The 14,902-nt window shown below is 36.8% G+C and overlaps 1 protein-coding gene across 1 annotated transcript in view; it reads left to right on the plus strand.

Annotated features, from left to right (window-relative positions):
* The window catches only part of LOC109076668 (neuroligin-4, X-linked-like), an 87,716-nt gene that overhangs the window by 23,982 nt on the left and 48,832 nt on the right, over window positions 1-14,902 (plus strand). Inside the window, 2 exon segments of the mRNA XM_042731947.1 lie at window positions 1,182-1,292; window positions 1,295-1,976. Of these exon segments, the coding sequence (XP_042587881.1) occupies window positions 1,182-1,292; window positions 1,295-1,976 (793 nt within the window).

Below are 14,902 nucleotides of genomic sequence, written 5' to 3' on the forward strand. Positions count from 1 at the left end.
CAACAAACGCAAACCATCTTCCCAAACTTGTAATGAGAAGAGCTGATCAACAAAAGAGAAGTTTTAATGGCTCCCTGTGGTTTTTCATTTCATTTTTTTAATCTAAAGTGCCTTGCAAATGAAAAATATAACAAGCCATTCATCTCAAGGAGGCAATACACATGAGAAGTGCTAGCAAAACAAAATTTCAAGTATTATTCAGAATAGTACTAGCTAGAACAGGGAGGGTTTTCCATCAAAATAAAAGTTTGATGGTTTAATGTTTAAAAATTATGAAATTAGGACAGCCATACATATTGTAATAGTATTGTAATTTTACAGTTGTATGTATATATATATATTTTACAGTATGTATGTATGTAAAATAAAACAATTATTATATAATTTGTTAAATACTTAATTTCAGTGAAATACTGGAATAGTAAAAATACATACAAATAATAATTAAATAATAATAATTATTAGCATATTATTATTATTATTAGTTTGCAGACATATAGATATATAATCACAAAGTTATTAATATTATAATTTATACTCACAAAAACAAACACAGCAAACCTGGATTATTTTAAAATCACAATCACATTTTTTTTAATCAGAAAAAGCATTCTTTTTACAGTAAAATATAACAAGATTGTTTTTAGATAATGTATAATTTTATTAATTGTTTTATTTTATAATATTAATAAGTATTATTATTATTATTATTATTATTATTATTATTATTATTATTTTGTAGCCATATTTATATATAATCACAAAATTATTGATATTATAATTGACATAACAGAATAACATGCACTATAATCCTAGATTTTTTGCAATCACAATTTTTTATCAGAAAAAATACTTGATTTATAGTTTAAAATGACAAGTAATATTTCTTATTTATTATACAATTATTATTTTAATAACATTTTAGGTTTTATTATTATTATTATTATTATTGTTATTTTTTTTTATTATTATTATTATTTATAATAACAAAATGGTATATAATAACCAAAGTTTTAATATTCTAATTGACATAGAAACAGAATAACCTTGCAAACCTTGATTTATTTTAAATTGCAAATGCAGTATTTATTAGTATAAATTTTCCCCAGTCTTATTGTATAATCATGATATTTAAATGTTTAAATGCTGTATTACTCTGACAGCGAGCGTTTGTGTCCCAGATCTGTTTCAGAAAGCTATCATCCAGAGCGGGACGGCTCTCTCCAGCTGGGCCGTCAACTACCAGCCGGCCAAATACACGCGCGCTTGGCGCGTGCTGGAAGGTGAGGTTGGATGGAAGGAGGAAGGGTCGGTCTAGTTGAGTGCCTCCAAAAAAAAAACTACAAGGAGCTGATCGAGCAGAACATCACCCCCGCCAAATACCACATCGCCTTCGGACCTGTGATCGATGGAGACGTCATTCCTGATGACCCGCAGATCCTCATGGAACAGGGAGAGTTCCTCAACTATGATATAATGCTAGGAGTAAACCAGGGTGAAGGGTACAAGTTTGTAGACGGGATCTTAGACAGCGAGGATAGAATAACAAGCAATGACTTCGAGTTCGCCATATCAGAATTTGTTGACCATTTGTACGGCTATCCAGAAGGAAAGGACACCCTGCGGGAAACCATAAAGTTCATGTACACAGACTGGGCTGATAGGGAAAACCCGGAGATGCGACGAAAAACACTGGTCGCACTTTTCACGGATCACCAGTGGGTGGCGCCAGCTGTTGCAACGGCGGACCTGCATGCGCAGTACGGATCACCCACCTACTTTTACGCCTTTTATCACCACTGCCAGAGCGACATGAAGCCCGCCTGGGCCGATTCGGCGCACGGAGACGAGCTTCCGTACGTATTCGGTATTCCCATGATCGGACCCACGGATCTCTTCAACTGCAACTTCTCCAAGAACGACATCATGTTGAGTGCCGTGGTCATGACGTACTGGACGAACTTCGCCAAAACTGGGTGAGTAGGATGCATGTTTAATAAAAGCTGTTTAAATAAAATGTTTAAACTATAGTTTTAATAAAACTATTTAAAAAATGTTTTTAATAAAAGCTGTCAAAATGCATAAAGGCTGCATGTTAACTTTACTTTTTCAACTTAAAAGTATTTAAATGGATAAATTAATACATTAATTTAGTTTTTAATTTTATAATTAGATTTGGTATTAGAATATAATTTATTTTTTTTTGGGCATGGTTGCTTGAGTGTTGCTAGGCAGTGGAAAGTAACATCAATAATTGACCTTTTAATGATGCTTTCAGTTATTTTACTGTGTTACTAGGTTGTTGCTAGGGTATTCTGGGTTGGTGCTACAGTGTTGCTATGCAGTTGCAAGGGTGTAGCTAGGCAATCAAATGTAACATCACTAATTGATCATTTAATTGCTGCTTTGTTGCCAGGCAGTTGTTAGGGTATTCCACAGTGTTACTATGCGGTTGACTCATTCAATCCAATTCAAGTTTATTTGTATAGCGCTTTTCACAATACATACAAATCGTTGCAAAGCAGCTTTACAGGAAATTAAGTTTCTACAAAATATTTAGTAGTAGCTTGTCAGTGGTGACTATATCAAATTAATGTACATATGGCAGAAATGTACGGAACAATTCAGTTAATGATGTAATCAAACAGACGATGGACACTATTAACAGCAATTATTATATGTTGTGATCAAACTTGTAACAAAATGTGGTAGTTCTGTATGTTGTGAAATGTTCGGTATCATCTGAGGTCCTCTGAGGGGTTGATGTCATCTCTTCTCAGGTGTTCTGGATCCAGACTGGAGCTTGTGTTAATCCTAGTTACCACGGGATGTGAATCCCAGCAGAAAGAGACATAATTAGCATAGCTGCTGTTCTAACCAAGCAAAAATGATTTGTTCGACCCAAGCTAAGGAATAATAATGTGCATTTGATCAGATTGAACTGCAGTACAAGATTATGAAATGCATTATTTGAATGCTTGGCCAAAGAGATGTGTCTTTAAAAGACAGAGTGTGTCTGAACCCCGAAAATTATGAGGAAGGCTATTCCAGAGTTGGTAGCCAAATGCGAAAAATCTCTACCTTGTTTAGTGGACTTTGCTATCCTAGGTACTATCAAAAGTCCAGCGTTTTGTGACCTTAGGGAGCGTGATGGGGTGTAGCGTGGTAGAGGACTAGTTAGGTACGCAGGAGCTAAACCATTAAGGGCATATAGATAAGTAATAATATTTTGTAACTGATATGGAACTTAATAGGTAGGCCAGTGCAGAGACTGTAAAATTGGTGTAAATATGCATCAACTGGGTAAGGACTCTAGCTGATGCATTTTTGGACTACCTGTAGCTTGTTTATTGAAGATGCAGGACAACCAGCTAGCAGTGTATTACAATGTTACAACGTGTAACATGTTTTTGTAACTTGGCAATGTTTCCAAGATGGAATAATGCTTTTTTTTGTAAAAAAAAAAAAATATATATATATATATATATATTATATATATATATATATATATATATATATATAGTAAATATATAGAATCTATAGATAGAATATAATCTATCTAATATAACTACCCAGATTTTTGACTGTAGTAAACGTAACAGTACATCCGTCTAGTTGCAAATTGTAATCCAAGAGATTCTGTGAACTGCTTTTTGGTCCAATAAGTAATATCTCTCTCTTATCCGAATTTAATAGGAGAAAATTATTGGTCATCCAATCTTTTACATTTTAACACACTCTGTTAGCTTAGATAATTTAGAAGTTTTCATCTGGTCTTGTTGAGATATAGTTGAGTATCATCAGCATAATAAAGGAAACTAATTCCGTATTTTCTAATAATATTACCAAGAGATTACATGTATATTGAAAATAGCAGAGGACCTAGGACAGATCCTTGTGGCACTCCATACTTTACTGGTAATAATTGAGATGACTCCCTGTTTTAATAAACAAAGTGGTAACGATCGGACAGATATAACCTAAACCATCTTAAAGCCTACCCTTGAACACTCGTATAGTTTTGTAATCGATCTATGAGTATGTCGTGATCTATGGTGTCAAACGCAGCACTAAGATCAAGTAAAAGTAGCAATGAGATGCATTCTTGGTCTGAAGCAAGAAGCAAGTCATTTCTAACTTTAACAAGTGCAGTTTCTGTGCTATGGTGGGGCCTGAAACCTGACTGAAGCACAACTGAGCATATACAACTTTTTCTAATATTTTAGACATAAACGAAAGATTTGAAATGGGTCTGTAATATGCCAGTTCATTAGGATCTAGTTGTGGTTTCTTAATAAGAGGCTTTAAAACCCCGCCAGCTAGAATGGTTTAGGAACTTGACCTAAAGATAACGATGAGTTAATAATATAGAGAGAAGCGGTTCTTCTGCTACAGGTAAGGACTCTTTCAGTAATTTAGTGGGTACAGTGTTCCGGGTGTGAGTTCACGGTGTGTGTGTGTGTTCAACTGCTGTTTGTGTGCACTTTGGATGGGGTTAAATGCAGAGCACGAATTCTGAGTATGGGTCACCATACTTGGTTGTATGTCATGTCACTTTCACTTTCACTGTCACTTTCACTACCTTGCGCAGGGACTGACCACAAGGAGGGTAAAGTTAACCTCATTAAATATTGTTGTGGACAAAGTATTAAGATCCTTTACCCTAATAATGTATAAAGCACTAATACCAGACTGTAAATGTGCGTACAGGCTGCTGCGTTCTCTGGAATCCTCTCAAGCGGTGGGCCTCTACATTCCGATTGGTTGCCGCCTAACCGTTGTGTCATAGCTCATTACCATAATATTGACCTAATTTCAACCTTATTTGATGCTCTCAACGTCCAAGACGCGCTGCGCTACTGCTCGATGCCGGCTCACATTGAGAATGAATGACTTGAATGAATGGCCACTTTGATGCTTCTTGGTGGTGGCAGTAGTGAATGCACGGTTAGGAGCCCAAACTTAAAAAAATAAAAAGATCTTCATTTATCTTGCTTTTTCTTTCTGGTTTAATCACTATCAGATTTTTTCTAGAGCCTGTATTACATTTATATTTTGACCTCACTAATCGGGGAACAGACGCAGTCTTTATAGATTGGACAGTGCAAGTACTTCTATCATTTAAGTGGGTAGAACAAGAGCCATCATGGGAGTTATTTGAGAATTGGCTTACTAGTCATATGGAGCGTAGTGTCCTGGAGATGTTGTCCGACAGGAATCTCCTCCGACTCTGCTGGGGTGGAGGCTATCAGCACGAAAAAGCCTAGGACGCTCCCAGAAAAGATTCCAATTATTAACAAAGAGCAGTTTCTGTTCTTTACACCATGACAATAACCATTCATTTAAAGCAAAAAAGTCTGCTGAACCTTTCATGTCCTCGTCGATACTTGAGAAGCGGTCCTGACACAATGATTGTAGTCGCAGGCGATGTGCTGCGTAATGGACCCTTCAGTTGCTGCTTTCAGTAATTTTTTGTTGCTACGGTATTCTGGGTGGTTGTTAGAGTGTTGCTATGCAGTTGCTAGGGCGTTGCTAGGCAATCAAACATAACATCACTAATTGACCCTTTAATTGCTGATTTCAGCTGTTTATTGTTGCTAATGTGTTTCTAGGCAGTTTCTAGGGTATTCTGGGTGGTTGCTAAAGTGTTGCTATTTGGTTGCTAGGTTGTTGCTAAGCAATCAAACATAACATCATTTATTGACCCATTAATTGCCGCTTTCAGCTATTTTGTTGTTGTTGGGGTGTTGCTAGGGTATTCTGGGTGGTTGCTAGAGTGTTGCTAGGCAGTGGATAGATAGATAGATAGATAGATAGATAGATAGATAGATAGATAGATAGATAGATGTTGTTAGGGGTATTCTGAGTGGTTGCTAGAGTGTTGCTATGCAGTCGCTAGAGTGTTGCTAGGCAGTGTGAAAGTAACATCACTATTGAACTTTTTAATGACTGCTTTCAGCTATTTTTGTTGCTAGGGTGTTGGTAGGCAGCTAGGGTACTCTGGGTGGTTGCTACAATGTTGCTATGTAGTTGCAAGGGCGTTGCTAGGTAATCAAATGTAGCATCACTAATTGACCTTTCAGTTGCTGCTTTCTGTTCTTTTTTTTTTTTTTTGCTAGGGTGTTTGTTAAGCAGTTGAAAACCTCACTAACTAATCCTTTAATTGCTGCATTGAGTTTTTTTATTTCTGAATCTGATCAGAACAACATTTTAGTATTTGACAAGAAAGATTAAAAAATGCAAACTGAAGCATTAACTACTGTACAGATGTTACTAATTTAACACGTTTTTTGTTTTACTGCACAGAGACCCGAAATCAGCCAGTTCCTCAAGACACAAAGTTCATCCACACTAAAACCAAACCGCTTTGAGGAGGTGGCCTGGTCTAAATACAATCCTAAAGACCAGCTTTACTGCACATCGGCCTGAAGCCTCGCGTCCGCGACCACTACAGAGCCACCAAGATCGCCTTTTGGCTGGAGTTAGTTCCACATTTACATAACATCAACGAACTTTTCCAGTACGTTTCATCAACGACCAAAATCCCACCACAGGACACAACGCCGTTCTCCTACACCAAACGCCTGTCTAACAAACTCTTGCCATCGACCACCCGCCATCCGCCTGCTCCTCCGGCCAACACCAAACAGATGTCGGATCAGCAGAAGACACCCGAGCACGGTGACGGGACGGTTATCATTGAAGTGCGAGATTATTCGCCCGAGCTCGAGCGTGACGATCGCCGTTGGTTCGCGTCTCTGCTCTTCTTAAACATCCTTGCGTTCGCAGCACTCTACTACAAGAAGGACAAACACCGCCTAGAGTCAAGTCGCAGGCACAGTCCGCCAAGAAATCTTGTGAGCGATATCCCCCGCTGCCGAGCGAAGAATTTATGTCCCGGGCAGATGAAGCAGCTCGGGCAATGATCACGATTGCGATTCGCTGCAAGGCCACGATATGATTCAGCTGACCTGTCCTCCGGATTACACGCTAGCGTTGCGCCGTTCACCTGACGACATGCCGCTGATGACGCCGAACACCATCACTATGATCCCTCGCTCTTTTGCCGACTTGCCGCCATCATATCACAACCCGTTCAATGCATTCGGGAACAGCACTCCGAGCAGCACGGGCCTCCCACATGGACACTCTCTAACGACGAGAGTATAACTTGCACAAGTCGACGGACGATTTAGATGTGCACCCAGGTGCTCGAAACACAAATACAAGGGTAACGCTGCACGGTTAATCGAAATTAAATAGCAAAGGCGATAAATCGCGATTAGTCAGAAGTTGGAATTGTCATGCGTATCTTTCAGGGAAGCACGGTTCTGTGATCAGCTGTAAATCTCCAACCGAAGGCCAGAGAAACTACAAATACGCCTCGCAGAAGAAACCCAGGAAATGCCTAAAGCGGTTGACTAATAATTCAACGTGACTAATAAACACACGACTTTGTCTTATTATCATTTTTATATAATAAAGTATATACTAATGGCAATGCTAATTGACATAGCAGGACTTTATCACTTATTATAATATTATGTATTTTGCGTGCCTTGTTCTGTGTAAGAAGCCACATCATCTCACAGAATGATTTATTTCAAACAGTCGGCTGACATTATGAAGTGAGTTTGGAGTAAAACATGTTATTAAATGTGGTATTTTCACGTGCTTTCAGATAGAGCAGCATTTACTACACAGAGCCATAGTTCACTGAGAACCTACTGTACGCAAACAGTTTTCATAATCGCAGAACGATTTCATAATCACGTGATTAAATTGCGGTTATGAACGTGATTTTGCCTAGCTTGTCAGTGAACTAGGGCTCTATTTAGTAAATGCTGCTCCTTCTGAAAGCACGTGATGATGATTTACTGTTAATCACAGAACTGGCTTTACTGACAAGATGCACATGACAATCGCATTTGATTAAGCGTGCAGCCCTAACTGAGGGTGTTATTTTGTTACAGATTCTTTTTATGAATAAATAACATTACACTTATTAACCTGCATAATGTGATCAGTGAATGTAATCATTTTCGCATTCATGATGCAGACACTGGAACTTTCAAAAAATATGATTATGTGAAAGAAGAAGTATAATTTGCATCCTGATTTCCTGGTTAATGTGTGAGACGATAAATCACCTGGTAAACAAAATTATCTGGTAAACAAATTTTGCTGTAACTAGATATTCATAATTATGTTGGGTGTAGAAAACCTGGCCATTCAAATCGAAATGGCTTTAATAGCTTGAAGTTTAACGATGTTATGACTGAAGTTTAAAAAATTTCAAAAATGTGATGGTTTTAAGGCCATGCTGTTCTGACATAGATAGCTAGATAGATAGATAGATAGATAGATAGATAGATAGAAAAAATGTTGCTATGCAGCTGTTAGATTGTTGCTAGGATGTTCTAGGTTGCTATGGAGTTGCTAGGGCATTCTACTGTGGCTTGCTAGAGTGGTTGCAAGGCAGTCAAAATTAACATTAATTGCTACTTTCACTATTTTTTTTGTTGCTAGGTGTGTTGCTAAGGCATTGTTAGGGGAGTTTATGTGGTTCCTCGAGTGTTGCTATGCAGTTGCATCGATGTTGCCTAGGCAGGTTGGAAGTAACATCCAATTCATCTTGGCATAGCTAGGTTGTCTTAGGTGGTTGCTAGAGTGTTGCTATGCAATTGCTACTGTTGTGTTCTGCTTGGCAGTTGCTAGGCTCTTCTAGGTTGTTGCTATGCAGTTGCTAGGGCATTGCTAGGGTTTTGGTAGGTTGTTTATTTGTTTTTTTTGGTGGTTAGTGTGTTGTTATTTGGGGTTTTTATTATGTTTTTTAGGTGGTGAATAGAGTGTTGCTATGCAGTTGCTAGCTTATTCTAGGTTACTATATATAGTTGTTGAACCGATATGTGTGCTAGTGTAAAAATGAAAATTAATGTCAAAATTAGATAAAAAGGCCTCTGACAAAGAACTCTCTTTAAATTATTTTAAACACATCTTTAATTCTGAGAACTTTTCATAATAACAACATTAATATTAATAATCAAAACACATAACATAAAAAGTGCTGGGAGCATCCATCAGCAGCAGTTCTGTAAACTAAGTAAAACTTAAAGCAAATTTAAACAGCAACAAATGAACAAATAATGGACAATAAATGGTGAAAATCTATATATAGGTATATATATAACTATTATACTTTGTGTGTGTGTGTGTTGTGTTGTGGTGTTGTTATATTTAGCATTTTAATTTGCAAATCCCTATACATTGCATTGAAAATCACACACAACCCAATTGTTTATGCAGGGGACATTATTTTTTTTTTTTTTTTTTTTTTTTTTTATGACTGTTTATCCACGGCGTACAGATCACTGAAGGAGAAGTATACAGTGACAGCGGTCTGTCCATACTAACGCGAAGTAACGTGCAATGTGAGATTATTGAACAATTTACGTTATTAGCATAGGGTTATTAGCAGGGTGCGATTTGTGGAAATAAACAGAGGGGGGATGCTTGTGAAAAATTTTGCCGATGAAATGTTTTAATACGACGGAGAAATTGTATTTTAGTGTGATCTCAGTTTAATATTTAAAACATTGTAAGCCTCGTTAGGCCTATTAATTGTAATGATTTAATGTCCCACGGTTATTCAAACAACAAATTACATCTAGAAAGCGAGCAAAGAACACAACGGAGCTTTTTGAAACTCCGAATCAGTTAAACTATTGCGTCGCAAAATGATTCACTGTTTCGATTGCGCTTCAATCGGATCGTGTATCTCGCGAATCATTTGATTCAGATCTGGACGTCAGATCGGGTTTGCATGATGTTTTTACCCCACACCGGGATAAAAGTTATTCAGCAGAGGCAGGGATGCATAGACCAGAAGGGGGGAAATCCCCCCCAAAAGCAGCGCACCCTGGTTATTAGTCAAAATGAGAAGAGCGCGTCCGGTGCCGCGGAGATAAACTAAATCAAGACATAGGGAGCTCGCGTCGCGTCAGGGACTGGTCAAGGCTGTGCGCTTCACGTGATGCTGCCTTTCAGCTCTTCAAAATTGCATAATGGTAATTCTGAATCTGTATGTTAAATTATTTTGCAATCATGTTAGAATATAAAGCAATAATTGTTCTCCAAATATGCGAATTTTTTTTTGACTAAGAGCCCTAACGGAACGGACGAGCTGTTCAGTGAAGCTATGTGAACAACATGAACAAAAAAAAAAAAAACCGCAGCAGACGTGAGTGCATTCATTCGTGTTGATAATCTATTCACAATAAAACGTTAAGTTGGCCGAATGGTGAGAGAAGTAGGTTTTAGTTTCACTATCTCAGCACTAATGTGATGATACGTTAAAGCATATCACTGCAATGACGGACATAGTGTGGACCGGGAATTCACAGTATAATAACTGAACGGAGGCTTGTCATCATAATCGATTAATAATATTAGGTGTTTTGCAACTTAAGTGTAGTGATTTATTGCAACTTCAGGAACGTTTACTGCATTCTTAACTTAGAGAGATAACACTTATTGATGTGTGATGATGATCACTGAAGGCATGCTCCTTGCTTTTCGGTGTTAGAGGCGGAACATTTTCAGCCGCGACAGCCATACATTGATTGGCCAGGCTCGTGACTCCCAACAAATCAGACGGCCGATGGGCGGGGCTTAGTCTAGGCCACAGAGCGGTGCGCTCTGAAACTGAGGTGTGGCTGGATCAGTGCCAGATCGCGCATTTCAAAATAAAATGGTTTTATCGGCAAAATCGGTTTTGAAAATGGCCGATGCCGATAACAATAAAAATCCTTATATACGGCGCCGATAATACGGCCACGCCGATAATCGGTCGACCCCTATTGCTAATGCAGTTGCTAGCTTATTCTACGTGTTACTATATTAGTTTATGTCGAGGGCTAGGGCATTGCAAATAGCTAGGATCTATCTATCTATCTATCTATCGATCTATCCGTATGCTATCTATCGATCTATAACTCATCTATCTATCTATCTATCTAATCTATCTATCTATCTAGGGTCATGTACAGCAGTGGCTTTATGGCAGTCCATCCAGCAGTGCTCTGATTCACTGTGGCTAATTTTTTGAGGGTGTTCTAAAAACATTTCAACTCTGTGCCAAATTAAAACTTTAATCAATCATATTCCCAGGTGTCTTTCTGTGGTGTAAATAAAACTTTTTTTGAATACTTTGTAATCTCAAGAATTCAAGAAAAAAAAGAAGTGTCACAGCAAGTTCTTACATTGAATTTGAACATGAGATCAGGTGTTGCAGTGTAAAACTCCTGTGCCATCTGAGGAGGATCGCTGTCTGATCTTAAAGGTGCTGGAAGTTATTTCAAACATGTTCTGCACATTTCTTCCAAATCTCTAAACCCCGCCCTCCAAATATGTTTTTGAGGTGTAGAGTGTTTTTGTTTTTATATAATCTTTTTTGTGAGGTTTTTTTTTTTTTTTTGGTCTAGTTCTGTGATTTCTCATAGCACAATCATTTTCACTGATACCCTACTCAGGTTGTAGTGAGATTGTATACAGTATGTATTTTTTTTTCTGTTAAAAACTATTGCTTGCAGCACCTTTAAGAGCAATGTGGTATCAGTGTGGCAATGGCCTTTATCTGACAGTAATCTTTCTCTCAATCTGATATTAGTTGTCCATTTTTAGTGTATGTAGCATATAGAATAAATTGTAAAAAGATCATCTTCAGCTTGTAGTATTGCTTTTCAGTGGGACTTTCCTTTTTCATTTGCCGTATACAGTTCTGAATATACTTTGTGCCATCTTCATCCCTCCATGTTTTTGACCATTTCAAAACATGATTTATTGTTATTGCATAACATGAAAGAGAATTTGATAGTAAAAACGTTAAATCCATCAATGTAGTTCTACTTTGCTTTAAACCTCATTAAACTAGGCAAAAGTACAGTTGTTTTTTTTTTAACACCCTCTCCCATTGGTCAGTAGCACATAGATAAGTCCTGCCCCCAAAATCATGTCATTGGATGAATCAGAAATTGACATTTCAGGGGCCACCTATAAATGAAATACATCGATATTAAAATGGTTTTGTTGTTTTCCAGAAATATGAGATGAGCTGAAAGTTTAACTTCCTGTGATTGTAGTCCTGTTAACAGGAAGTTTGCATACTATTTCTTATTTCTACATAATAATGTTTCTCTAACTATAACTCAATTCCTGTAAGTATGGTCCATTTGCAAAATGATTTAATAAATACTGATAAATATATTTGAATATTTTTATTTTTTCATTGTTTATTTTTTCCACATTTTTTTCAGTTCATGTTTTAAGCATTAAATGATGTATTCAGACATTATTTGTTACTTTTCCTGTAACAGAAGCTTCACAGTGGATCCACAATGCTGTAATAATGAAGTATCATTTGTCATAAGAATCATACATATTGAAATCACTGCCATCTGCCTACAGGTGGGTACTGATGGACATGTACATGTTTCAGTCTCGCGTCAATGTGAATCATAGTTGCTTTTCGTAAATCTTTCCTCATACTTTATGCGTATGAATATGAGTGTTTGGTGGTTTTGCCTCATTGGAAAGGCTTGTTGATGGATAATTGTATATGTAAGAGACTTTTGTTGCTGCTTTTTCTAAACGGGTTAAAATGGAAACTTAGCCTTTTTACTCATTGCTCACGCTCCTTCGCTTTTTTTTTTTTTTTTTTTTGTTGATACAATTTCAGAATGTTTAATATGTGTGTGAATAGTGTTAAAAGGATCAGCCAAAAATCAAAAAGACATTGAAAATGTGGCTCAACCCTCAGTTCAGTTCATCCGAAGATCAGGATGAGTGTTGTATTTTTTGTAGAACATGTAGCATACTGCAGCAGTGTCTCAGCATTGGATGCTCTGCAGTGAATGGTGCCGTCAGAATGAGAAGATCCAACACAAACAGCTGATAAAAACATCACAATAATCCACAGCACTCCAGTCCATCAGTTCACATCTGGAGAGACAAAAGGCTTGGAAACAAGAACTTCACGCATTAATGTTTAAAGTTTACAAATCAAATACATTGAGTCTATAATCCATAATAAACCCTTCCTCCAGTGAAAAGTGCATCTACCTGACACTGTCTCTCACATCAAAATCCAGACACATATTTGTTTAGAGCTGTTTCAACACCTGCTTGATCTGTGCAGATTTCTCTCCTGATTCACACCAGAACACTTTTTTCATGGAGGAGTGTTATTATTGGATTATAGACTTGTATTTTAAGTTAACAAAACCGTTCTTAATGCTGGATTTGTACACCAGTGACCGAACGCAAGCAGACTGTGTTTCATTGTCTGGTTTTTCAGTGGAAAAGTGTATAAGAAGCAGAAAATGCATTTGCACTGATAAATGCAGAAGCAGCAATGTGGATTGTTGTTTGTGCAGGTATCACATGCTCTTCGACTGTAGAGAGTCTGGAGCTCCTGCCGGGTCATCTGAGAGACCGATGGTGGAGCTGCAGCAGCTTCTCCCGTGACATGAACATTGACTGGGCTTTCTCAGTTCTGTGGCACCACACAACCATCTCGTGCTCAACTCGATGGACCACAGACACATTCACTAGGGCCTTCCTCGGAAGGTTTGCAGTTGGAAGCATGGAAAACATAGTGGGTGAATGTACATTATACAAAAGTAAAAAAATAGTGCACAATGTACTGATATAAAGGAATTTCCATTTTTGTATATTATATATATATATATATATATATATATATATATATATATATATACAGGTATTTGCATGTAACGGATATGTTCCTAGATCACATTACTGTTCTAAAAATATAGACTTAACCCCAATCCCTACCCTAAACCTACCCTACCTAACCCCTAATTTATTCCTAAAATCAGTGGGAGCTGATTAACAAGAGTGTAGAAGCTCCTAACCCTGATCGTAAGTCTAAAACAGATATTTCCGCAAAAGTTACCCCTGATTCTGATTGGTTGATTGGAATGTTGTGTTCAGGATCATGTTGTTACTTGGTGAAATCACGTTCACCTTTTTGCAACTTCATTGCATTGTGTTTTACGCTCTCTTAAAATAAAGGTGCTTAAAAGGTTCTTCACAGTGATGACATAGAAGAACCATTTTTGGTTCCACACAGAACCATTCAGTCAAAGGTTCTTTAAAGAACCATCTTTCCTTACCTTGTATTTATAACTGAAGAAACTTCTTTTGAGCCACAAAGAAGCTTTTGTGTAAACAGAAAGTTCTTCAGATGTTGAAGGTTCTTTATGAAACCATTTAGACAAAAAATAAATAAATAAAATGAATAGCTTTTTTTTATGGTATGCAATTCATTTAAATTTTATATGTTAATGTAAATGGGAGAAAAATATTACTCGCACAATTTTCAAAGAAGTAATTCAGAGTAAAGTTTTTTTTTTAAATTACAAAAAAAAAAAAAAAATCGTACTAAAGTGGACATGGGTGAGTTTTAAATATAAATGTTGCATTTTGTCATGTTATTTTTAGTATCACTGAATGTACTATTATAGATTTTGGTCATATTAAGTGTTTAGATTAGTTTTTTGTTCTATTAGTTAGTTTTTTAGTACATTAAAGTTAAACTAAAATAGAAAAATGAGAAATGTTGCAAGTAGTTGAAATTAAATGGAGTTTTATTTTGTTTTTAATTCAACATTTATTTATTTATTTATTTATTTATTATTTATTATTTATTTAATGCTTGCACTAACATCCACAATAAAAAACGTGAAGAAACAGAGAAAATCTGGTTTCTTCATGGTTTTCATCTTCTCTTAACCAAAATGTCTCAAACAAAAGTATTAATACTGTAGGTTTTTCATGTGTCCTCAAAATCGCTAGTCTTTTTAACTAATAAAGTCACTTC

The sequence above is a fragment of the Cyprinus carpio genome, chromosome B9, assembly GCF_018340385.1.
Source record: "Cyprinus carpio isolate SPL01 chromosome B9, ASM1834038v1, whole genome shotgun sequence".
Lineage (NCBI taxonomy): Eukaryota > Metazoa > Chordata > Actinopteri > Cypriniformes > Cyprinidae > Cyprinus > Cyprinus carpio.